The sequence below is a fragment of the Muscardinus avellanarius genome, assembly GCF_963383645.1.
Source record: "Muscardinus avellanarius genome assembly, chromosome: X".
Taxonomy (NCBI): domain Eukaryota; kingdom Metazoa; phylum Chordata; class Mammalia; order Rodentia; family Gliridae; genus Muscardinus; species Muscardinus avellanarius.
Window position 1 is genome coordinate 99921593 of NC_137792.1, and position 27250 is coordinate 99948842.

The 27250-nt window shown below is 34.3% G+C and overlaps 1 protein-coding gene across 1 annotated transcript in view; it reads right to left on the reverse strand.

The window, feature by feature from the left end:
* Positions 1-27250, reverse strand: part of NRK (Nik related kinase) — a gene marked incomplete at both ends in the record, with an annotated part of 129778 nt that overhangs the window by 71898 nt on the left and 30630 nt on the right. Inside the window, 2 exons of the mRNA XM_080718970.1 lie at positions 2137-2208; positions 3445-3501. Coding sequence (XP_080575096.1) covers positions 2137-2208; positions 3445-3501 — 129 coding nt within the window. The remainder of the gene's footprint in view (positions 1-2136; positions 2209-3444; positions 3502-27250) is intronic.

Consider the following 27250-nt stretch of genomic DNA (forward strand, 5'->3'; position numbering starts at 1 on the left):
ATATCTTTACCAGCCTCTACTCTGATAGAAGGCTAATATGTGTAAAAATATGAATACAGCATGGTTACCTTGGACACTAACTGTTGGGAGGGAGGAAGGGAAAATGGGGATGGGAGATAGAGGGCACCAAACACAGTTTAAATGTATACCATTTATTTTCAATAAAAAATAAAGAATAAAAAATAAAGAAAAAGAATTATCATAAAGTTGACAAATGGCTAATTTTGTGGGGAACAGTTTGACACTGTCAACCCCATTAAGCATTTAGGGTTTTAATTTCCCAATTGCTGGCTATAAGAAATATATACTGTCTCCTAAACTGTTTCTCCAATCTGTTTTAAATAAAAAGTAAAAGACAGGAAAAAATAAAATATAATAGGTCTGGGAGTATAGTCCGGAGGTAGAAAGCCCCTGGGTTCCACCCACTGAACCACCAAAAAATAAAAAATAAAAAAAAATAAATAAATAAATAAATGTTTTAGTAACATAAGGGATTGACTAAATTCAAATAATTATTTTTTCATATCTTATACTTTGTGGCTTCATAATCTACCAAAGCCTGTAATAACTGCTTTCTTTGAATATGCTTTGTCACTTGCTATATTATAAACAAAGAAGGGGACTAGAACTTAATAGATAAATCAAGGAACTGTTTTGCAGTACATTTAAAATATATCTAGGAAGTTCTGAATAGGATTGTGCTAATAGAAAGGGTAATTTTTGTGAATTGTGATGCTATGAACATGAGTATACGTGTATCGCTATAGTACTCTAAGTTCACAATAGACAAATTATGAAACCAAGCTAGGTGTCCGTCAACAGACAAATGGATAAAGAAAATGTGGCATATATACACAATGGAGTTTTACTTAGCCATATAGACAAACCAAATGTCATTTGCAGGAAAATGGGTAAAACTAGAGAATGTTATGCTAAGTGAGAGTAACCATTTTCAGAAAGTCAAGGGTTCTGTTTTTGCTCTTATATGTGGAAGCTAGAGAGAAAATAGGAAAGAAAAGGGACTTTCTGATAATAAGGAGACCAGTAGAATCGTGGAAGAGGATTGGGGGAGAGAGGAAAGGAGGAGAGAGAGGAGATTCTGGGAAGGAAACAGACTAAACAATATTGTGTCCGTATATAAAAGTATCACTAACATCCTTACTTGTATGTATGGGAGTGAGGATGTGGGAGATAGGATTAGGAGGGAACCACACTAAGAGATGTTGTGTATCTATATGAATGTATCACTTGGAATCTCACCATGAAGTATAATTATATTGTACCAATAAAATTCTTGAAAAGGTTTATTTTAATGTGTCTCACATAGTCGGAAATATCTGAATCCCATACAGTTGACTGCAGGGGAATAAAGTATGCAAATGTATCAGTGAATTATACTGTTAACAGCAGGAGTTCTGCTTTGAGGCCTACATAATACACTGATAGATTATCAGCATCTGTTAAAAATGGAGAATTCTCTTTGCTTAATCTTATTCTAGAGCCACTGAAGTACTGTGATCAGAGATAGTTTTAAAAATTGCAAGTAAAAGGCAATTTCACATCCTTTATGTACAGTTTCCAGATGTCTGAAGACTTTCAGGATGGATAGCTTGTTGATTTTCTGTCTGTGATTGGCTTTGTAATAAAAAAGAACAGTCATCATTTGGCTCATATATAATGCCAATATGTGTTACAATGCTAATGAGAGAAAAGCCATTTGAGTTCAACACACAATCTGTGTAAACACTGAGAAGGCCAATTTTAGGCAAAATTTGCTCTTGGTCCCACCAATTCCTCTTTTGTTGCCACTCCCTGAGAGGCCTCTATGTTCTGTAGATGTACATAATTCTTCTTTTACTGCAAGGAAAAGAATTGAGTACACGTGCAGAACATACAGGACGTAAGGGAAAGGACTGGGGAAAACTACTGAATATGGGTAGTTCATTTGGTGTTCAAATGACCATTTCCTCCAGGCCTTGCTCTTTAATGGATGTCAGTGTTTAAATATGATGACTGAGTCTATGTGAATGTGTTAGAAGATAAAATATGTTATTTTAAAGGGCAGCCTTATAGAGATAATGATGCAACGAAAAGGGATGAGTTTAAAGCTGAATCTTAAGGATTTTCAGTACTCACGCTGTATCTCCATCCAACAGACTTTTGATATTTATTCACTCTCACTCGCCTTCCTATTTCAGGTAAAGGAGTCTGGAAAATCAAGAAGAAAATGTTATGAGACCCACAATTACTCTCTGAGAATGATTTATGTTTGGGTATTTTGTGCTCCTTTCACACTAAATGCCTTACATCTAAAAAGTTAGATTTTCATTATATATAGAAACCTGACACAAAATTCCTGTGAATAAAATGACCATATTGATGGGAAAATTACAATGTGATGATAGTAAAGTGCTATTTTTCCTCTTACAAAAGTAGGTAATTGACATTAACCATCTACAGGCTGAACATGATTTTTAAATATTACAAAAATCATAGTATCTGAAATGTGAATTAAAAGTGGGTCTAGGTCTCTCAAGCTAAAAAAGTAAATAAATACTTTCTAGAGTTTCACTCAAAACATTACAAGGTTGATTACTTGAAGGCCATGATAAATAGAGCAAAATAAATCCACAAAGCCAAATAAACCCCTGGAAACTAACATTGGTTTACAACATTTGACATTTACTAGAAAACAAAAAGTGCGTAAGTCTTTAGTATCAGCAATTTGCTTCCTACACAAATAGGAAAATTAACATTTATGGTATTGACAATAATTCTGTGAATATAGATTTTCAGATGTAAAATGTGCTTTGGGATAAAATGAAGTGGAACTTTTTTGACCTTTGCTATGTTTATTTTAATATTATCTTGAGAAAGTGAGGTACACATGCTAAAGAAAGGAAAGAAATTAGTACTTACCATGACACAATTTTATAAATATTTTTAGGAACAGTGCCAAGTAAACTATCTCTCTTGATCAGCTGTCAGAAAATACATAAAAATTGTGCATCTCTGACCAATTCTTTCTTCCTGTCATTGAGAATCTAATGGCCTCAATAAGCAGAAGGACTCATTGGAGAGGGAAAAGTATCGACATGCTAGAACGCAGCAGGATTAACACAATAGTGGAGCAAATATATTCTTTGGTATTGATGGCAACAGATAATCAAATAGAAATAGAGAGGAATATAGGCATTTTATCCCACAGTTATAGAATACCAAAATATGTGACACTTTTAGGTGAAATATTTTAGATGTGGAACTTTAATAGACCAATAATATAACATACTAATAGGTATATATGATATTAGATGGTAAGTATAATAGATCCTATTAAAACTTACATAAATAATGATTTTCAAACAAATACAATGTTTTCTTAGATGTTTATCCAGAGAACATTCTCCATTAAAGGAATAGAACACATACAGGGTATAGTATTACCTTACGAGCATTCATCACTTTAACAGCTGTAAATGCACCAGTCTTTTCATGGAGTCCCTGAAACACAGGATATTGATAAATATCAAATGCTAAGCGTTGAATCTAGCTATCAAGAAGCAAACAAGGTGAAAAGATAAAACTAAGTGAAGTCAAGTACAAATCATATTATGAAATATGAAGTATTATATACAGGTAAAATATAAGGTGTATAGAAAAGAGACGCATTAAATTATTAACTTTTTAAAGCAATCCCAACCTTTAAATGAAAAGACACCAAGCAAGTTCATGGAGAAGGTTTGCTTTTTATGTTTGTGTTAAGTAGTGGACATAACCATTTAAATATACTGTTTGCAGCCGGGCGTGGTGGTGCACACTTGTAATCCCTGTGCTTGGGAGGCGGAGACAGGAGGATCACGCAGGTTCGAAGCCAGCCATGCTGGCGTAAGAGACCCTGTTTCAAAAAAAAAAAAAATAGGTCTGGAAGTGTAGCCCGGAGGTAGAAGGGCTTCCAGGAACCCTAGTACCACCAAAAAATTAAATAAATAAATACATAAATACATAAATAAACAAATAAATAAACAAAGAAAATAATAAATAAATATACTGTTTGCTTAGTATCTTTAGTTTAGGTTTGTATGGCACCAAAATATCTAGATGAAAAGTGGAAATGGCAAAAGAGAAGATTCTCTACTTAACATTACCAACTTATTATGTAGCACTATACAAACATATATTTCTACTGGACATTTCTTCACATATAAATTTCTCCACAATGATCACTGGTATGAGTGATTCATAGTTAATTTAAGAGCTTCTTAACTGTTTAATAGGTCCTGAATCATATGAGCAAAAAGGTTTATGAAAGAAATAATTCCGGAGAAATTTTTCTTATTATAAACATGAAAAGTTTTAAGAATTTAGTCTCATCCTAAATGGAAGTTCAAGTTACAAATCTATACTTTTAAAAATGAATATATAGGTTTGAAATTAGAACTCTTATCTTGACACTTCTAACTTTGAAACACATTTCAATTTGTACTAATAGGAAACATTTCAGTTCTGCATCACTAGGAGTAACTTAAACAGAATGTCTTATGTGTTATTTCTCTAGCAGAAGATTTGGTTTTGGGCTGTACTGGGTTGAACAGTGCCCTCCTAAACTTCAGGTTCACTCCAAATCCCATATTTTGACCATTTTGGGGAATAATTTCTTTGCAAAATGTTATCAAATTAAAGTGAGGTCATACTGGATTAAGGCAATGGATGACTGCTACTGCTTGTCCTAATTTGGGAAACTTGTTTGTCTAGAGTGGGATTATTTTGTAGGGTTATGACAATACTTGAACTTTAGCTGAGTTTATAAAAATTACTGAATATTTTGGATACTCTTGAAGTTTAGTTATATCTCTGGGAGAAATATTATTTTCACTTACATTTTACTATGATATAGAAAGTATCATTTTTCTAATTATTAATACAAATATTTTATAGTGAAAACTTCCATATATTTGTGTGCACAAATCCAACATGCTGAACACTGGATCTCACAGACTCCCCAATGGAATTACAATGTTCTTCTCCTTGATTCTAATATGTTATTTATGAGGAAAACAAGTATTCTCTGCAATACAAATTATTGGGCATATTAAGAAAGATATTAGCTGTATGTTATCTTATTTGACTAATAGTAAAATAAAAATTCTAATGTCAGATATCTATAGCTTGTGACACACATTAGTGGGATAATTAGGTATTATTAAAGGTGTAAGTCATGTCCATAGAAGAGAAAACATTCAGCTTGGTTTTACCCTAGTTGTGATCAATTCTCATTTGAAAATTATGCAAAATTATTTTGTCAAATAATGTATCCTAAAATGGGGTTTCAGAGATATGCTCACTGTGGCTACAAAGAAAGCCATAAATCTTGGAACCATGTAGTGGGTAAAGATTGAGCCTTTATACAGGTTTCCACAAAAGTCAAGCATATATAGATAATAATGTGACACCACAGTGCACCAATAAAAGTATATAAAGTTATATAAATGTATGTACTTTCTATTTTCCATTTTACACTCTATTCATTGGAAGTGGTTTACATTGGTTTTGAAGAGGGATATCAGTATTCTTGAACAGACATACAAAACCTAGAAATCATCTTGAGATAAACTAATTGTTCACTGGTGCCATCTTGTGGTTTGCTGATTATATGGAAGCTGTTTGGAGACCTTAACTGAAAACTGTCCTAAAGAGATTGTCTCTCTAAATGACATGTTGAACTAGGTCTTATAAATCTGGTTTATAGTATTTGCACTTTTTTAGTTACAATGTATGGTTCATTACAATTTAAGTTAAAACACTATTTGTTGTAAACAAACCGAATATTAAGAAGTTTGGTTTTGGAATCTAGATTGAGTGTTAAATAATCACAATTCCCATTGGCCCTAGTGAATATTATACAGAAAAATAGCAGGAAAAGCTTTAAGTTATAATATGAATTTTTATTGTCTGTTTTCTTCTACCAAAAATATCAGTAATATAAAGGAGCTTCTAGCTCCACTGGATTAATAAAGCTCCATTCAAATGAGATTGGGTAAAAAGAATAACCTTAAATAAATTTTTAATTTGCAAAAATGTGTATATATTTGTCATGTATATTAACAAGATGATTTAATATGTGAACAGACTGTGGCACAGCTAAATCAAGCTACTTAACATATTCATTACCTCACATATTTATCATTGGTAGTGGCAGGGTACCAGAACTCTTAAAATCTACTCTCTTGAGTTTGAAGGTTCCCAGCACAATTAAACGATAAATGTTTAAGGAGATGGAAACACTACTTAGACTTATTTGATCATCACACATTGTATAGACTTAATCACACTGTATATGTACATAGTTATTGTATATCAATATGAAAATTTAAATATTACTTTGATCAACTTTAAGAAACTTACAGGTTTTAAGATGTGTACATCTCACACAATTAGAGAACAGAAGGAAATTCAAAGACTATGTTATGTTTTTAACATTAATTTTTAAGTACTAGCTGGGCGTGGTGGTGCACGCTTGTAATCCCAACATTTGGGAGGCTGAGACCAGAGGATCGTGGTTTGCAGACTGCCTCAGCTACTTAGGCTCTCCGCAACTTAGTGAGACCCTATTCCAAAATAAAACAAGGCACGGGGTGCAGCTCGGAGGTCAAAAGCCCCTGGGTTCCATCCCCAGACCCGCAAAAAAATTAAGTCCTATATACAGTCTGTTTAAAGGGTTTAAAAAATGAATATATGATAACCTGAGTAGGACATAAAAAGGGCCTAAAAATCTCTCCTGACAAATTTATGTTGTCACGACTTAGTCTATTTTCTGGGCTTGTACTCTAAAATAGAGTGATCAGAATGAACATGCATTCTTTTCATAGTACTATTTAAAATTACCCAGGAGAGAGCATAAATCCCTCAATGTGTTGATTTCAATTTGTCAAGAATTTGTGTTCTTAATTAACTTAGATAATCAAATAAGCAGCATTATTTAGTTACTTCCCCCAGGAAAAATAGTTTATGACTATATTATTGTTCTTCAATAGCTCAAAGATAAATATTAACATTTTGAGTATATTCTACTAACAGAAAATATTACCTATCCCAGAATTCAAGAAGCTAGTGATATATAAAACATTGTTATAAAATTTGAAATGTCTTTTTTTTAATTTTTATTTTTTATAAGTGGAACATATTGAGAGTGGTGTACATTTATATTGTACTTCTAATTTGTTACCAGTATCTTAAGTTACACACACACACACACACACACACACACACACTTTAAACCAAAATACAATGCAATAAAATCATAATTCATGTAACAAAAAATGATAAGATGCTCATAAAAATTTCTAGCTTTCAAAAAGACTTGCACTAGTATCCTATCAATAACAAATTTCTCAAAGTTACTTTTGGAAAGTCACATTTCCACAGTTTGAATTATTTCCAATTTAGGAGAATATCTCAAAAGCAAAAAAAGCAAGTCAACTTATAAAATGGAAATCCAGAATTAAAAATAAGTTAGTTATCCAATAGTTGCAAAGTTAAGTTATGAATTGTCAGTATCCTGGTCATTTGAGCCTTAGACTTGCTGACTCTTTTTTGGAGGGGGTGGTGCTGAAGATTGAATGATTAAACATTTATCATGTTCTATCTCTGAACTACACCCCCAGCCTTATTTATTTTTTATTTTGAAACAGTCTCACTAGGTTGCAAAGGGCCTCACTAAATTGCTGAGGCTGGCCTCAAACCTACAATCCTCATGCCTCGACCTTCCAAATACTGGGATTACAAACATGTGCCTATGCTTATAATGGATTACAAACCATGCCCAGTTTACTTTCTGACTTCTAACTGACCAACCAGTCCACCATCTTCCTAAGCCCATAGTTCCTTTGGCATTCAGAATCTTAAGATTTCCACTTTTGTTTTATGGGTCTTCCCTTTTCCATTGGGCTTGTTAAGATGGAGATAAATATTTCTTTCAGGTATTCACCATGATTTCTTTAGCAAATCTAAGACATAGACATAGATGGAGGGGTGGTATGAGGAAGAAGAATAGTGGTAGAACAGGAAGCGACTGATGCTAATACCCAGGCCTCTCAAATCTTAAGCACATTGACAATGTGGAGGAAGGTATGTGAGCAAACTTTTGAAGTAAATATATTACAATAGTAAAACATATTGAGGCAAAAAAGCCTAGATATCAAACACATTACTATATCAAAAATGTAGTCACTCCATCAAAAAAAATCAGATAATACATCAAAGTTCTTGAATTCTGAGAATATATTTCTTTCATTTTGGTATCTCTAATGTCCAGCACAGTGACCAGTACATAAGACCCTCTTAATAATACTAGTAGAATGACTAATGAGAAAAATAACTGGGAAGGCTTCACAGAGTGGTAGAATGTCAACTGAACCATGAAGATGGCTGAATATGGCATAGAATTTGGAAATAATCAGTGGGCTCAGTGGGTAGAACATTATAAACTGAGTGGAAAGGCCAATCCATTAAAAACAGAAAGATCAGGGGAAAGGAGACGTGGTGATATAGGTGGTTGAAATTAAAAAAAGAGAATACAAGGGCACACATGTTTTGTCCTGCCAACAAATTCAGTGTAAAACTGTTTTAAGTAAAATTTTGTTTAAAGAAGATAGAATTAATCATTTTAAAAATAAATTATTAGCTATTAGTAGTTTAGCACTGTATGACTGGTTTGTGTTAGTTAATAGTCTGATGCAAAGCCCATGATTGTTAAGGCACTAAAAACCAGCACTGAATTGCAGTAATGATCAATTTCTTGGGGATTACGCATTTTAAACCATAACAAATGATTTAAAATAGCAGTTGTGACAGCTGTGTTGGGAAAATCCATCATTCTGCAGCAGTTAATTACCACATTTTCCCCCTGGAAAGAATACAGGACAGTCCTTGATGGCCTTGTAATTTTGATTAGGCTATTTTTTATATCATGCCATTAAAGAAATTGTTGTGGAATGACTGCCGAATCTTCAGCAGTTCCTACACAGTCCCTCCAGTTATTTCTTTTGTCTTCTGTTGGCAAATCTAAATCACACAACCCCCAGGGCATTCTCTATTTTCAATTGGTTTTGTTGTGGCAAAAGGCCATCAGGCCACTTACTACATTCATGTCTATTCTGTAACCTTGTTTTTCATTCATACAGTGTTTTCCTTCTAGTCATTTGTTTGGGTGCCTAGCAAGCAAACCAAGTGATCCTTTAAGGCCACCAAGAGTGCAGCCATGAACAGCATCTTGGAGTACTTGATGCAGTGCTGCAGTGGGATGAGACAATATTGTTAGCAGGATAGCTTCTGTCAGCATTGTGTCTATACAGACAAAGACATAGAGCTGGGGAGGACTTTCAAATGTTCGCAAGTCACATCATTAACAAGCTCAAAAGTCCAAAGGGACAGATGTGTTCTGCATGAACAGGGATTGGAGATGTGACTGAGACTGGAGAAGTAGCATAGGTGGGAGGAGAGCTGGGGAAATATAAATGAACGCACCAATCACCCTCCACCTCATACCTATCCATCAGGAAGATTTATGTCTAACAATTGTCAAAAGAAGAGATTTACCCTGTTTGTGTAGAAACTCAAAGGAATTTTAAAGGCTTCAACTTTACATTAGTTTTAAGAAGCTTTAAGGGATGCATAGGTGTGCAGATATTTAATAGGTGTTATTTGATAATTGACAAGTGTTAAGATTAATGCTCTTTAACTCCTACAAAGCTTAGTATACTGCTAGGGCACCGACTCATCATTACATTAGATTGAATGGCAATAATTTGGCTGCTGAAGGTCACAAAAGAAAGTCTGATTCAGTATTTCATGAGCATCCCATCACCACAAATGTTTTGATACATCCAAGTATATTAAAATTAAAAGATTCCCCTTGGGTGTGATCTTCTCCTTTAAGAGAACATTCAAAACTGGCAGAAGCACACAATTTTGGCTTTGAGAAGATAGAGACTGGAGTCAAATAAACACTACTTTGACCTTTACACTTTAGAATTAAAAGCTTCTCTAACCAAGCTGCCAAAACTTTCAGAGGAAGCATGGAAAGTTAAGGGGTGAGGAAGAAAAGGAGTTCCTCATCTTTCACTAATATTAAAATTTGAGATGTTACTACACTTTATAAATATCACTTGTGACACAATTGTCACTTATAGGCTACTAGAAATATATGTTTATATAATTAGGTTAATTTTGCACTTAAGACTTTTAAGCAGTATAAATGAAACTTATATGACCCGGCAATACTTTATATTTCTAAGCACTTACAGTTATTTCTGCCTAATTAATTTATTTACCTATTCATATCTGCTATTATATTAGAAGCTCTCTAAGTGCAAATTTCTTCTTTGTATAACTCTTTGGTCCAGCACAGCACCTGGCACATCATAAGGCACTCAGCAGGTATGTATTGAACTAAATCAGGTGAATCTCAATGTGGAGATCTAAAAGTGGAAGAGATACATGGAGTGATGGGAGACACAAAGATAACTTGTATGCCAAACAATGGGAGAAGAGGGAACTCAAAGCTTACTGTGTCCCGTGATTCACTAGAGTTTTCAGACAAAGGCTGTAAAACAGCAAAGTACTCCAGGAACTTAAAGACCCTTATTTATCCATAGGTGCATTCCCATTTTTATTCAACCATGCAATCATCTTTGCACTATGAGGCCACACAAATTTCCCCACAGCTATGTTCAGTCTGAAATCCTCAAGAGGGAAAATGTGAGGCTAGTCAAGGCCAGAAGGCATGAACCATATATGTAAGAGAAGTACCGAGACTCTTGCAAAATCAGAACAGATTGGGGTTGTCAGGTGACATTACCTAATTCTCATCTATGCTTCCTCCAACTATTACTTTGAAACTTCTTTACATAATATCCCATATAACCTCATGATTATATCAAAGACAGGGGCATACATGGTGAAAACTCTTCACCTTTTTGTTGTTGTTGCTTAGCAACTCCCCAAATTACCCAAATCTTGTCTGATTGTAGTCAAAGAATTCCTACAGAGCCAAATTTTGTAGCCAGAACACTATAGAACCACCAGAATAATACAACAGAATAATGGTTTTCCTCTTCCTGAAATCTGGGACAGTCATAGTCATGCTTATTAGAACTGTGAAAAGAGTCAGAAGAGGGCCTTCGTGGTTTCAGTGGCTTTGTAGCTTAGAAACTGCCCTGTAATTTGAGGCAGTTACGTGTGCTTATACAGCAGCTTCAACTGATTTTTATTACCCTTGTTATTACTCCTGCAGGGAAAAATAGGTCAAAATATGGAGTCACATCATTTGCAAATGGAGCTACTCTCTTTTGCACTGCAACACTCAAATGGCAAATTGCACAAAATGGACAATAAAGTTCAATGTTTTTGGCTGCAGGATACATACAGCATTTACTATAAATGAATGAATAGCTGCTAGTAGGCAACTACGGTAAGACCTCAATATACTGTTATGTAATAAGCAAGGTCTACAGGGGACAAAAATACAAAGCCATTGAGGTTCATTATTATAATGGGTGACATCGTAAAACCTTCAATATTGATCATTAATTCAAATTTAAAGTCACAGCCTGTGACTGCACATGCTGAGGAAACTACATAGGATATCCATGTGACTAGGGCACATTCTATCTCGAACCCTCTGAAAACACTTCAAAGCAGCTTTATTTATCAGAGTATAGGAAAATCATGATCAAGTGAGAGATGCCTATGTAGTTCTCCATATGTGACCTTTTTCAACAATAACATTATTTATTTAATTTTTTCTCAGACTGATCATACAATACAAAACTAAACGGGAACTCAGCCACCAGAAGCCACTTTGGTGTCCATAAATTTTTCCCGCTCAGTCACTAATTTTTTCCCACTGTCACAGATTTTAGACTTTTTTCTTTAAGATTTATTTGGGCTTCACCATGGGACAGTGTGTGAAGGCATGGGCAAGGGCAAAGAAACAAATCCTCCATAAGCAAACAGGTTTTAGCACAGAATGGATAATACTTCATTCCAGTGTCACAATGTTTTAACATAGATTGCTTTCTTTATGCAATGCATGAATCAGTTAACACTCATGCAAAATGCATTCCATCTGCTCAGACAGATGTAAGCTGCAGTGTTTCCAGTTCTAAAAAACTGGAAAGAAAAGCACTGATACAGCTGGGTGATGGGTGAGGAGAGAGGTTCAACCAAAAGAAGCAGTTTTGTCTCAAAACCAATCAATACAAGATTCTTAACTCTCATAGGTCTGCTTATAGAGGTACAAACACAATAGCCATTAGTGTGATGTTAAGGTGGAGAGGGTATGTATGCCTGAAAGAAAAATCTTTATGAACAGAATTGTCTCCACAGTTCACAGAAGTGATTAGCAGTTCTAAAAGGCATTTTAAGTCACCTAAGCTTGACTGGGATAGATGCTAAGACTAAAGGTAATGCCAAAGAGGGAAAAATGGAATTGGTAGGGAAAGTGAGAAAAGAAGCAGGGAGCATAAAATGCTTGAGAAAGTAGATGAGGAGGATGAAAATGATGGTGTTCATTAAAGATAGGCTAAGAAATGCCAACGACAGTCTTCAAGGTCTACTTAATGCTCTTAAGCATAGGTCAATAGAAAGTGGCAACATCCATCAACAACAGTAATTTTCCACTTAACATCCAAGCCCTGTCAGCCTCAAAATCTTGAGTCATCATTAACCTCTCAATTGACTGAAAGATACTTTTCTATGTAGTCTGCTGCTTTGAATTGACCTTCAGTGGATACTGCTCCATGTTCCACATGTCCTCTCTCTTAACATTCTACCTTGCTGCTGAATTCCTTCAGCATCCTGCTCTGGATTTTGCAAATCAAAGCACTAATTACCCTTATTGGTGAATTGCAGAGGTATTAACTAGTAGCCTGTTTCTTCACCAAGGTACTAAATGTGCGTTTTAACTGGAGTCCTCTGTTTTCCTTCAAGAGTATTTTTAAGGAATTACCAATGCACTGGGAATTTCAGCAAGTTTTGGTTACTATAATGCTGGATTTGCCCATGACAGGCTGTTTACCTTGAGCCTACAGAAATGAAATCTGAAGAGTGAAATCAACTGAAAGGCTCCAAGTTAAACCCCTCAATTTATTCCTCACAGTTGTGTGGGCAGACAGAGGTTGGTGGGGGAAGGGATGGTGGGATATATTCACACAGAGAAAGCTAAGATGAAAACTGTCACATGATAAAAGAAGAATGGTCTGGAACATAGAAAAATAGAATCCAAGTACAGGAAGATCTTAGCTATGGCTACCAACAAAAGAAAAGTCACTGAGGTAGGCTGTTCAAATGTAGCAAGGCAGTATGTGAGACTAAAGCAATAATCTAGATTAAAACACACATTTTTATAAAATATCTGGTGATTTCAATAAAGTATTGTGTGAATTAATGCATGCAGAAGGAGTATGTGGGGAGAGGAGGGGAGAGAGAACGAGAGAGGAGGAGGGAGAGAGAGAGAAAAGAAAAAGAAGGAGGAGGAGGAGGAGGAGAGAGAAAGAGAGAGAGGTAAATATTCCCACATTTGGAGGAAAGGAAGGAAAGAGATCTAAAGATCAACTTTGTCTTGCTCACAGTTTTAACTTTTTTTTCTCCTTCAAATAATTTTGCTGTTCTTTCTGTAGTATTCTCCAATAGTAATCCTCTAAATTTATTGATCTTCACAGCATGTTGTAGCAAAGCCAACACTAAGCCCAAGACTTACTTCCTATTTTGTTGGTCTTTTCACTCATTCACACACCACTTCCTTACTTAAGAAGTAGTTATCACCTGTAGGCTAGACAGCAAGACATTATACAAATTAATTATATTCTATTTTAAGAAATGTTTAACATAGTAATAAGGATATAAAACCACCATATATAAGATACAACATGGCAGTTTTCATAATAAGGATATAAATTAAAAGTTATAAGGTCCTTGAAAGTATTAGAATTATATTAGGATTTTTTTATGGAAAACATTTCACAAACCCAGGCCAGCACTCTCCAAAATAGTGAAATTCTTTTACATTTGAACATCATTTAGTCCTTAGTATATTTTTAATTCATATATAACAGTAACATTTTATTAGGTCAGGGTGGCTGTATGGTATATTTATTCCAATATCATGTATTACTACTACAATTAAATGCTTCAGAATGAATCCATGATTAAATTCCATGGAGCAATCTCCAAATAATTGGAGGATCTAATGAAAATGGCTGGAATGAGATGACTGAACTTTTTATGTTTTAATTTCCATACATAATGAAAAAAGTGTTTTATCTATAAAGGTATCTATAAATACAAAAACAGGAACAAATATGCTGCCTAAATATTAGCAATTTAAGTGTTTCTAGCAATTCTGGGATATTTTGAATGATAGAAATATACTTGAAGGGATTTATTTTCAGGTTGGGCTTGCATAAATCAGCGATTAAGGGCTAATTCATGATTTGAAATTAGGCATAAATATAGGTAGCCTTCTAAGATCTTAGTAAATTCACCCTGGCTAATCAGCAGTCTTTCAAAAACCATGAAACCCCACCTGGCTTAGGGAAAAAGTATGTTATTAAACTACATCTAGATACCTATATGCAGTTTTTCCCTCACTGTAATCAACTGAACAAAAATTAACTGAATGCCTCTTTGCTAAGCATTCGGCTAGAAAGTCTGTGTGGCAGGAAACATAATGTAGCCAAATAACTTGAAAAATTGCTTTCTTTAATAGACTTCTCACAATTTTTATTAAATTGCCAATAGTACTTTTTCTCAAGCAATCAACAAATAATTCTAAATTATGCTATGAGTTTTCTATTATTTGGTTTGCATGGAAGTTCCAAACTACCCTTTTCTCTTTAATTGAAGGTAGTATTGATTTATATAATTATCTGACAGAATAAATACTTTTGATGTTACATTAAAATATTAATTTGCCTGTAAATTATTTAGATATGTACATGCTCAACTTCTGAATACATAAGGATTTCTGTTGCATTTAGTTGTCACTTTCTCAATTGTATTGAATGTTGGTCAGAAAGTATGTTCTGTAGAATATGTATTCTTTGGTACTTAAGATTATTTTTACATACAAGCATATAATCAGATTTTTTAAATGTCCCTTATGTGCGGAAAAGAATGTTTATTCTATTATTGTTAATTGCAGAATTCTACATATTTCAAAGAGATTAAGTTTTCTCATTGTATTCTTATTTTTCTCGTTGACAACTTGATCTATACAATTCTGAGACATATGTCAAAATATTCCACTGTGACTGGGATATACTCTATCAATATCTCCTTATAATTCTTGCAAGTAGCTTTACTTATTGTAGGGTGTATTTTAAGTGCATATTTACTGAAGTTTTAGTAATTTAATAGTTAGCAAATATATTTTAATTTTATCTATGCAATAAAGATCTATTTGATAATAGAAATAATTTGAAAGAAGGAAATTTTACTTAAGACATCATAAAAGATTAAAACCTACCATTAAATATCTAGTGGATTTAAATGTTTACTTTTTGCTTTGTTAAATGCACCTGGCTTACATTGTTGGAGAGCAATGCCACCTACAGCACTTTTAAGGCTAAGCAGTATTCCCTCTACCAAACTTTGAAAACAAAATAACTGGCTGAACTGGTTTTTCCCTGAATTGACCAAGGAATGGCTGTTGGAAGAATCTAAATGAGTAAAAGATTATCTGCCATAGTAATGCTCATAGGGATGCAAGACCAATATCTTTTCTTCCAAAATCCTCAGCAGATATAGAAAATCTACAGTTAGAGGCCTGCAAAGAAAGGTGGCAAAGACAGATAACTTATTTTTTTCTCTGCCACAACTTTATAAGTACACACAATCCAATTTCTTTCAGGCTCAAATTGCAATATTTACAAAAGTAACACCTCAGCCATATTTACCTCTTATGTGAATTTAAATGTTCATTGCACCCTTTAACAGGTACTGAAACATGTTGCAGTGTTTCCACTTCAACAAGACAATTACTTTGGTTCCAAGGGTCTTTGCTGGTGTTACAGTCATGAGTCACTGTCAGTGTAGCAATTTAAAGAAAACTCTTCTTTATCATACACTATAACTTTATTCCCTTATAAACCATGAGAAGTCAGAAAATGTCTATACCCTTTATTGGACAGTGCCTGAAAGAGTGTGAGCTCAGGGGGCTCCTGAAGAAGAATTCTGTCTGGCAAAATTAAGCCCTGTTTCCAGGAAATGCACTTCTACCTTTCACTATTGCCTCTCCCACTATCCCACCCGTCACCAGGTGTGGACTTAAAGAGACAGTTAGATTGTCTTCTAATTGTCTTGCTGAGGTAGATCCCCTGTAATACATTTCAACAGCCCCCAAGCAGTGCAACAAGCATTTAAATATAGGGGAGATTCACATTTTGAAACAAACATCAAAGGGAATCTTGAAAGGAAAAAACATCTCCAAAGAGTAGCCTGAAGGGAAACATAAAGAGCTGTGTAGAGGGGCAAAGGAGTAGACCTCTACCCTTTGACTGGGTGAGGCAGGAGTGCCGATGGACTGATGAGCTGTAAACTGTCTTCCTGTACCAACTACTGGGAGAGAAGGGGGTGCACAGTGAAAGGGGGAAAAGAGAGGAGATACCAGGAAGAAGAGAAAGACTCATTCTCTTTGTGTGACAAAATAGAGCAGGGCTGTGGGGTTTAATTAATTTAATTGAATTTCATTAAGGCAGGATTTAATTTGTATTAGGAAAATGGGCAAAGTATGAACCCAGAAAATTCATGTGGATGATCCTTTTTTGACTAAAATCTGTGAGATTTACCTATTGTCTTAGAAAAATTTAGATATTCTAAGTGACTTAGATTTATTCTCCCAAATTAATTTTGCCCTGACCAAGTTTTACCTTCTGGAAAGTCAAATAGAAACTAGCTTTTCTACCCTGACAAGTTTAACAATCAAATAAAATAAATAAGATTATTAAAGTATTTAGAAACATGTGTTTACCTGAATATGTACATATCGATTTAACTCAATTTGATCTGTCTTCGCTGCCAGTTAAACCAATAATGATTTCTATAAACATTTGATTTCTTCATATAGTTGGTGTATTTAATTTTTAGAGACTTTCCTTTAATATTTAATTTCTTTTAATTCAAAGGATTTAAAAACTTCAATCTCAAACAATAAGGGAAGATTTTCCTAATAAGTAGAGCTAGTCAATTTGCAAAATCAGTGAGTATTATCTGGATAGCATACCACAGATGTCTCAAGATCTTCTTTATGTTTTCAGGTAAATAGATGTGTACACAGTATTACAGGTCAAATGACCGTTTTGTGTCTACTTTAGATTCTTAATCTTAATCAGAATAAAAAAATGTTTGATCTTCGCTATGAAGATTCAAAACTACATTCTGCCCTTCATATGAATATATTAAATTCAACCTATCTATGCAGTTACAGTCAGGCATAGTGGCACATGGTTGTAACCCCAGTACTTGGGAGGCTGATACAGGAGGAACACAGGTTTGTGGCCAGTCTCCACAACTTAGTGAGGGCTTCCTCAAATTAGTGAGATACTGTTTCCAAGTAAAAAATAAAATAGATCAGGTCTGTGGGTATAGCCTGGAGGTAGAAGTCCCTGGGTTTCATCCCCAGTAACACACACACACATACACACACACTAAATAAATAAATAAATACAAACATACATACATATATACATACATATATACATATATATATATAAATACATAAATAAAGTTACAATACAGAAAAAAGCACAGTTAAAGGGGGGAAAGAGAAAAGAAGATACCAGGAAGAAGACTTCAATTTTTAAGTTTCTATTCAAATGACAAGTTTAAATTGTTATTCATGCCACTGAATGACCTTGAAAGCGTAGATGATCCTCTTGCAAAAAGTGATGCAAAAAATCATTCTCCTGGGTTAATGACCAAATTGACTTCAATGGCAACATCCTTTAAGAAATGATTTGGCATAGGCCTTGCTTATATAGTTTTTATAAATCACCGCATAAGATAGTGAGAATTGACAATCTGAAAAATTTCAGGGTAAGAAATGAAAGTCTCTTAGATAGAATTCTGAAATTGTCAGGTTCTTTCTTTCATCTTGTAGAAAAAGTGCAGGCTCTTCCAGACAGACTCTACTGAAACCAATTTGGGCATTATTACTTTTGAAAGGGAAGAATACTCTTTTACACACAGAATAACAGAAATGATTGAAGTGATGAAAAATGAATCCAAGAAAGTTTAGAGGTATTAAGTTGTTACACTGAAAGAAGGTTCAGTGTTATCTTGGAAGTCTATCTTTAAATATATAGAAGGTCATGGTTGCTGCTGTGAGTACAGGAAATGGATAAAAGTGAAATGTGTTTTAATTAAAACATGAAAGATTTGGACTAAACATCAGCAAGGATTTATTGACAATTAGGATGATAAAGCATGAAAATAGGAATCTTAATTTTCACAGATACCATACCTAATCCTGTGTATTTGAGTGTTTTTATGACTAACTTAAGAGTTTAAAGTTTAGCCAGTCTACATAGAGGATGTTGCAAGAGAAATCTATTCCCTAATAGTAATATTCGATAGTGAAACTATCCCCTAACCTTGTGTAAAACTGGAATCCTTAAAAACACCCCTCTTGTCTTCATAGTCATTTTCTTGCTTTTTTAATAAATGCAATCAATGTGGTACAAAAGCATTGGCTGAGGTTTCATAAAAATCATATACCACCCAGCCCCATAGAATAACTATTATTTCTTGCCTACCATTTCTACAATATTGGTTTTTATTTTTTCTAAGTTTCTCTTGGAGAATTGAATATAGCTTCTCTTGCTACTTTCTAGCTTTTTATTGACTAAACTTTTAATTCTGAAAACCACCACTCAGCCATCTCACATTGGGGAATATTTGAGAACAAAGTATGAATTTGCTAAGTATTACATCAGGCCTCTCTACCAACTTTTCTCCATGTAGTTTGTTTGTACATCAAATGATCCATATTATTTTGATACAAAAATATTCTGTCACCCATTGCTATTCTTTGAAACAAATCTCTGGATAATCTAGGCCAAAGGAAAATCAGGAGAAACAGTACTTCAGAGATTGGAAAATTTATTTATTTTGCAATTTGGAGATGGGTGATGACTTTCTTGTTATTCTAAATGTTTTATGAGTAGACTTAATTTGTGCCGGATAACCATCTGGCTTGCCATTTCTTTTCCTGTTTGAAGTTTTAGTGGTTAATAAGTAGGAATTTCTTGGATTTTTCTAGAAAGCTGCCAATGCTGACATTTATGTATTACATTATTCCAAACTAGCCCTTGACTAACACTTTTCATAGTTAAGGTTAAACTATTGTAGAGAATAATAATTCAATATAACAAAGATCCAAGTATAATTTCAAAGTTATAAACCACTTACTCTTTTTTCCTTGATGACAAAATTCTTTCAATAACTATTTTATAGCAAGTAAGTACAAGTTGTATCTTTCCATCATCTCATTTTGTATGAAGCTCAAATATCTAAATCAAATTAATGGCAAACATAATTAATAATAATAAGTTTTCATAATTTCATAAAAATAAATTAGATAAACTCATATTTTAGTAGATTGATTTTTGATAAGAACATCAAGACAATTCAATGAAAAAGGACTAAGTAATTTTAACAAATTGTGAGACAACTGAAGTTGTGCCCCTGTCTTTATACCATGTATAGAAATTAACCCACAATGGATCAGTTATCTAAATATAAGGAATAAGAACATAAAAGTTGTAGAAGAAAATATAGGAATACATCTTTGAAACATATTAAGTTGCTGAAGGCGTCACCAAGTTGCAAAGTCTGACCTCAAACCTGTAATCCTCCTGTATCAGCCTCCCAAGTACTGGGATCACAAGCATGCCCCACCATGCCCAGCTGAAAACATTTATTTACAATACACAGGTAAAACGATATTCATCAATAGTCATTAGTTAAATGAAAATAAAAACCACAGTGAGGTACCATGCCAGATTCACTAAGATGACTATAATAATGACTATAATACTTTTTAAAAATGGAAAAGAATGTTGGTGAAGATGGGGAGAAATTGGAACTTTTCATACACTGTTGGTGAGAATATAAAATGGTACAGTTGCTGTAAAAAAAACAGTTTTGTAGTTCCTCAAAAAGTTATGCATAGAATTACTATATGACCCAGTAATTCTGTTCAGAGGTATATAGCTGATATGCATAGGTTTGAAAACATATATCCCCTCAAATTTTTAACAGAAATGATCATATTTAATAATAACCCAAAAGGTGGAACAACCAAAATGCCCATCAAAGCTAATGACTAAATAAAATGTGGCATACCCATTCTGATAAAATATTATTCAGCCATAAAAAGATCAATGTCCTGATTCAACACTGTAACATGGATTAACCTTGAAAAAAGTATGCTAAGTGAAAGTATTCATTCACAAAAAGTTACATTTTATATGGTTTCCATTTATATGAAATGCCCGGAATAGGAACATTTACAGAGATAGTAGTTGCCAGTGGCTGGGGGAAGGAAGGTTGAAGAATGACTGCTAATTGATACAGGGTTTCTTTTGTGGGTGATGAAAATACTCTGGAATTATAGTGGCCATATTTGCACACAGTTTGTAAATGTGCTAAAAGCTATTAAATTCTATACTTTGAAAAGGTGACTGCCATGAAAATTATACCTCAAAAAAGCTGTTACTTCAAAATAAATGAATTGGGGATATCAAGATTGAATTTTCTCCAGTTTTAAAAGGACAGTTTATCAAAAGAAACATTTTAATAACCAAATTTTCTAACGAGAAACAATATGCAATCAGTCTCCTTGGGCACTGAAGCAAGCTGTGATATGGCAGAAAAAATGGCTTTAGTCTTTGAATCCCAGATGTTTACCATTACCTAAGTGACTATTAGGAAAGTTACTTGACTTCACCAAGTCTCACTTTTCTCATCTTTGAAATAGTAACAATGAACCCTTTCTCACTGGTTTGTTTTGGAAATTGAAAAGTTAACATATAGAAAAGTGTCTGACACAGAGTTAAGCACTAAAAAGTGTCTGAAACAGAGTTAAGCACTAAAACAAAACATACAAAACCAAGTTGGCCTCAACTTTGTAATCTCTATACTTGGCAGCCTGAGTCTGGATGATCACAAGTCCAAAGCTAAGCTCAGAAACTTAGGGAGACCCTCAGCAACTTAGTAAGACCTTTCAAAATAAAAAAAAAAATTAAAAGGGTTAGGGTTCGAGCTCAGAGGTAGAATACCCCTGGATTCAATTCCCATTACCAAAAACAATTTTCAAAACAAAACAAAAACTAATTAATTCAATTAAAGGTGCTAGGCATGAGCTTCAAGAAACAAATTGTCAAGGAGTTCAAGAGGCTTAAAATCAAATATGCTAGGTGGGAGGGGGGAAGGGAAAACAGGGGGGGGAGAGGGCACCAAATATAGTTTAAATGTATACCATTTATGTTCAATAAAAATTTGTTTAAAAAAAGAAAAAAAGAGAGAAAGTTAAAAAAATAAATAAAACAATTTTAGCAGCAAAAAAAAAAATCAAATATGCTATTTCAAACTTACCATAGGCCTGTGTTATTATTTCTTCCAAACACTTCTGTATGGAAAGGGATCTCCGGCTACTCATTTGCCCCCTCAGGCCTTCAAAAGATTTTTGTACCCTCCCCTACAGACACACACTACACATGACCAGGGAAACATCATATACACTAGTTCAAAGAATTCTATTTATGCATGGATAAGTGAACATTATAAAGCAGGAAATATATGCAATATATTTCTTGCAATGCCACATAATAGAAGACAGGCTTCTACACATGCTGTTGAGGAACACAGTCCAATGTGTTTCTAAGATGTATGCAGATTTCTCAGATGCTGCTCTTCTCTAGGTTCATGACACATACTATCTTAACCATAACCTTGTTAAAGTGTGAGTCACTAAAATAATGCCAGTAGTCCATTTATACGATGGTTCAAAAAGTCAATGACAATTAGGATTACTTTATTATTGGAGAATCTTAACTGAAAGCTTTCATTGATAAATGCCACTTTTATGTTAAAACCAAGATAAACTAGAAAACAGGGGTTTTAGCTCTTAGTATTGTTTGTTTTTAAAAATCATAATTTTATCAATTTTACTGTTTTATATAGGTCTGTTTGTGCTTGGAAATGGAAATCCAGTTCTCCCAAACATAATCAGGTTATACTATATAGAACATATCAATATTCCTAAATGAATTACTCTTTTACATTGTATACGGATGCAATCAATGATACAGTTGTTTTTCTTTTCTCTAATTACAATGTATCTATTTGAGCAAGAAATTGTTTAAAAGAAAGAGCAAAATATTAAGATTCAGGAAAAAATACTTGCTCATCTTAGGGTAATCTTTATTTTGTTGAGTGTAATCTTCGCACATTGAGAAAAAACTTTTTAATTCACTTTTCCTACCAGCTCATAACATTTCCCCAGAAATTAAAGTGAAAACAATCTTTAAATATATAAAACTGATAGTGATAATAGTCTTTTTTTCTCTCTAGCTAAAATGTCTTGGGTCAACTAGATTCTGATTTCGGCAACCTGATACATAACTTCAACCCAGGTGGCTCCATGTTGACCCAGACACTGCTATAGGCTAACAGATGTTTCTCAAATTTCACATGGCATTATCCATTCCATCTGTTTTTGTGACAGATGATTTACTTTCTGACACTTAAACAAATCTCTCTTCCCGCTTCTCCCATCCTTCCCCCAAATCAGGCCACCTCAATAGAGAACTGCCTGAGCTCAATACAATTCTAGTTTCTGGTCTTCTTTTTATAGAGACAGAAACAAACACTGGTATCTTTTGGAAGAGAAAATGTTGCCATTGATATAGCTGACCCTGAATTTTGAGTGTGGGATCTTAGTTTCAATTCTGCAACTTCAGAAATTTATTTATTTACTTTTATAAAATGGGGTCTGGCTATGCTTCCCAGACTGGCCTCAAACACCTGGGGTCAAGCAATCCTCCTGCCTCAGCCTCTGGAGTGGACTACAGTCACATGTCACAGCACCTGGCTTCAGAATTTTATTTGTATAGCATTTTTGGTTGTCGATCCATTCATTCATCTGCATATCTTTCAAATTTTTCTCTATTACCAAAAACAAAACCAAAATTAGAGATGGTGTGCATTTTGGTTAGGTTTATTGATGTATAATTTACATTAGTAAAATTTGCTCAGTTTAGTGTACATGTTTATGAGTTTTGATAAACACATGCAGCTATTTGACCACTGCCACAATTAAGATCTACAATAGTCTCAGTAAATCCCATAGGTTGGCACTTTATTCTTAGTATACCAGATAGTGAGAAGTTTTGCTCAACTAATTATATAGCCTAACCAAGAGTCAACCAATCCCCCAACTATTGATTATAATCATAGAAGGCTTGGGAAAACCTCCTGAATGTGTGCCCACCTGCTCACAAATATCTGTAAAAAGCCTTTAAAACTTGTTTTGTTATGTTGCTACTCATATAAATCAAAACCATGTCAATTAAGAGTACTGATTGCTAGATACATTGATGTACACCTGTACTCCTGTGCTTGGGAGGCTGAGACAGGAGGATCACAGGGGTGAGGACAGGCTCAGCAACTTAGTGAGACCTTCAGAAACTTATCAAGACCCTGTTTCAAAATAAAAATTAAAAAGGGCTGAGAGTGTAGCTAAGAGGTCATTTTCTGCTACTTTTACATGTATGTTGACAATATCAACACAATGCTATATTTAAATGTCAAATATCCAGATGTTTAGCATCTTATGTACATGAGTACTAATCCTATGATTTAATGTACTAAAATGAGATTTTTCATGGCATTCCAGGAGCATTAGTGCTACATTATTACAGCCTGTTTACATACCATTGAAGATCAAATGGCAAAAGTGAAGAATAAACACAGCCCCACAATTTGGAATTCCTTAAAGATAAGGATTGTAGTGAGAGTGCTTTGTTAGGTACCTGTACATCTGTTAGTGAAGTTTATATTTCTTAATTTCCTAATGTGTTGTAAATAGTTAGAAATGCACCTAATAAATAATATATTTAGATATATTTTAATAAAGCATTCATTCAAAGCTTTGCCAAAACTATACACAAAGATTCTTGTTTTAATCCAAGGACTAATTACAGGAAATAAATCAGTAGAGCCAATAAAATACTACTATCCCCAAACTTTCTGACTATGGTTAGTAAACATAAAACTTGAAATGGGTTATGCAAAAAATTTTATTTTTTATGATCAGATGGCTCAGAGAAAAACTATAACTACTCTTTATTATCTAATAACTAGAATGACAATGTGTTAATCCTTATGCACCTTAGTGTATATATTTAATGTGTTGTTCCCCTCAGGTTAGTTACGTTACAGTGGGGTAAAAAAGTGAAGTATGAGTTGATATCTTAATTTCAAATTTGTATTTTTCACAAAATATGTGGTATGCACAATGCTTTAGTGGATATCATGTTATCTTCTTTCTAGCAGTCAGTGTGAAACTTAAAAATACTGTCTCCAAAAAAAGTGGATCATGAATATCTATAGGTCCTTCCTGTCAATAATTTCCCTTCAGTCTTTTGTTTTATAAGTTAGATAAAGATCACCATTCAGGAGCTAGTCACCTGAGGAGATAATAAATTATGTATGCTGCAAATGCAGACTTGTCTCCCAGCAAGAGGAGGTGAGAGGGCCCAAGGAAAAAGCTTCCAGAGATTCCCTATCCCAACTCTTCTCCATCAGAATAAAATTCATTTGCCTTTCCCTCTGGCAATCCTCCAAGCCCTCTCTGCCATCTGTAGATCTATTATTACAGTATGCCATTGTATTATAATTATTTCTGCATGCTCCCATAGCTCAGTCTCGAAGTTTCCTCCTCCTAATACCAGTTTTTACTTATCCCTCAAAATTCTGTACTTACGTTTTACTATTTGACAGTGTTTACTCCACTGAGATTTAAACCATGTTTAGGCTTAATAATAAATCACAATGCATATAAGTTGAGAGTACAATGTTGGTTACCAGAGGCCTAGGAGAGGAAGGGGGTGGGAAAAGGACAGCCGATGTGTGCTAAGTTACAGTTAGATAGGACAAAAAAATTCTGATATGCTAATGCACAATAGTGTCACTATAGCTAATTATATTGTACATTTCAAAAAGCAGGAAAGAATTTTGAAAGTTTTCACCATATAGAAATAATAATAGTTTAAGGAGATAAATAAATTTAACCTGATTTAAACATTATGCAATGTTTATAAGTATCAGACATTTCATAGTACTGCATTAATATTATAAATTTTATGTTTTTTGTATCAGTTTAAACCCTTATAATAAAATATAAATCCTACCTGGTCGTGATGAATGATTTTCTTGATGTGGTTTTGAATACGTGTTGCTAGTATTTTGTTTAATAGTTTTGCATCCAAGTTCATCAGAGATATAGGTCTGTAGTTTTCCTTCCTTGAACTGTCTTTATTCAGTTTGGGTATTAGTGTGATGTTGGCTTCATAGAATGTATTTGGGAGAGTCCCGGTTTTTTCTATTTCCCGAAATAGTTTGAGTAGTATTGGGATTAGCTCTTCTGTAAAGGTTTTGGAGAATCAGTACATGGGATTGCATGAAACTGAAGAGCTTCTGTTCAGCAAAGGAAACTATCAAGAACCTCAATCGAGAGCCAACAGAATGGGAGAAGATTTTTGCCACCTACCCCTCCGATAGAGGACTAATATCTAGAATATACAGAGAACTCAAGAAACTCAACACTAAGAAAACAAAGCATCCAATAACAAAATGGGCAAATGAACTAAATAGACACTTCACAAAAGAAGAAATTCAAACGGCCAATAAATGCATGAAAAAATGCTCAACATCACTGGCAATCAGAGAGATGCAAATCAAAACTACCCTGAGATTTCACCTAACTCCAACTAGAATGGCAATCATTCAAAACACAAACAACAACAGATGCTGGCGAGGATGTGGAGAAGTGGGAACTCTAAGACATTGTTGGTGGGATTGCAAATTAGTGCAACCACTTTGGAAAACAGTATGGAGAATCCTCAGAAGAATGGGAACACACCTACCATTTGATCCAGCAATACCACTTCTGGGTATCTACCCAAAAGATAGGAAACCAAAATACCAAACTAATGCATGTGTATCTATGTTCATAGCTGCACAATTCACCATAGCCAAACTATGGAACCAGCCAAGATGTCCATCAACAGATGAATGGATTACAAAACTGTGGGATATGTACACAATGGAATTTTACTCAGCCATCAAAAAAAAAACTCAATTACGTCATTTCCAGGGAAATGGATGGAACTGGAGGACATTATGCTAAGTGAGATTAGTCAGTCACAAAAAATAAGAAATCAGATGCTTTCCCTAATATGTGAGAGTTAGGGAGAAAAGAGGAGCAAACAAGATAACCTAAAGGAAGAGAAAGGAGGGGGAAGAGAAAAATCTCTAAAGCACACAATGTACTTAAACATATCGAAGTCAATCACTAAGCCAAGCAAGGTAGGGAGGGACGGGGAGGGAATGTGGTGGTATTTGGGTAGGGGTTAAATCAGCGATGAGTACATGTTTATACACACAAGTTTTTTACCCCAATAAGTTGTATGAATATAATGCACCAATAAAAAAAGAAATAAAGAATAAAATGGGAAACAAATAAAATATAAATAATAAGATAAATGAAAACACAGAGAGGACAACCTCCAGCTTTTTCCTTTCTCTTAATCCTTAGTTTAATAGCATATATATTACTCATACCCACAGCTTTTGATTGACTTTGAAGGAAGACAAACAGTATATGTCCTCCAGGCTACTGGAATAATTCAGTGTTTATGTTTAAGATTAGATTCTTGAGCCAGGTATGATGGTGCACACTTGTAATCCCAGCATTTGGGAGGCTGAGACAGGAGGATCACTGTTTGAGGACAGCCTCATCTACTTACTGAGGCCCTTTGCAACTCAGTGGGACCCTGTTTCAAAATGAAGAATAAATAAATAGGGCTGGGGGTGTAGCTTAGAGGTAGAATGCCCCTGGGTTCAATCCCCAGTACCACACACACACACACACACACACACACACACACACACACACAAAATAGATTCTCAA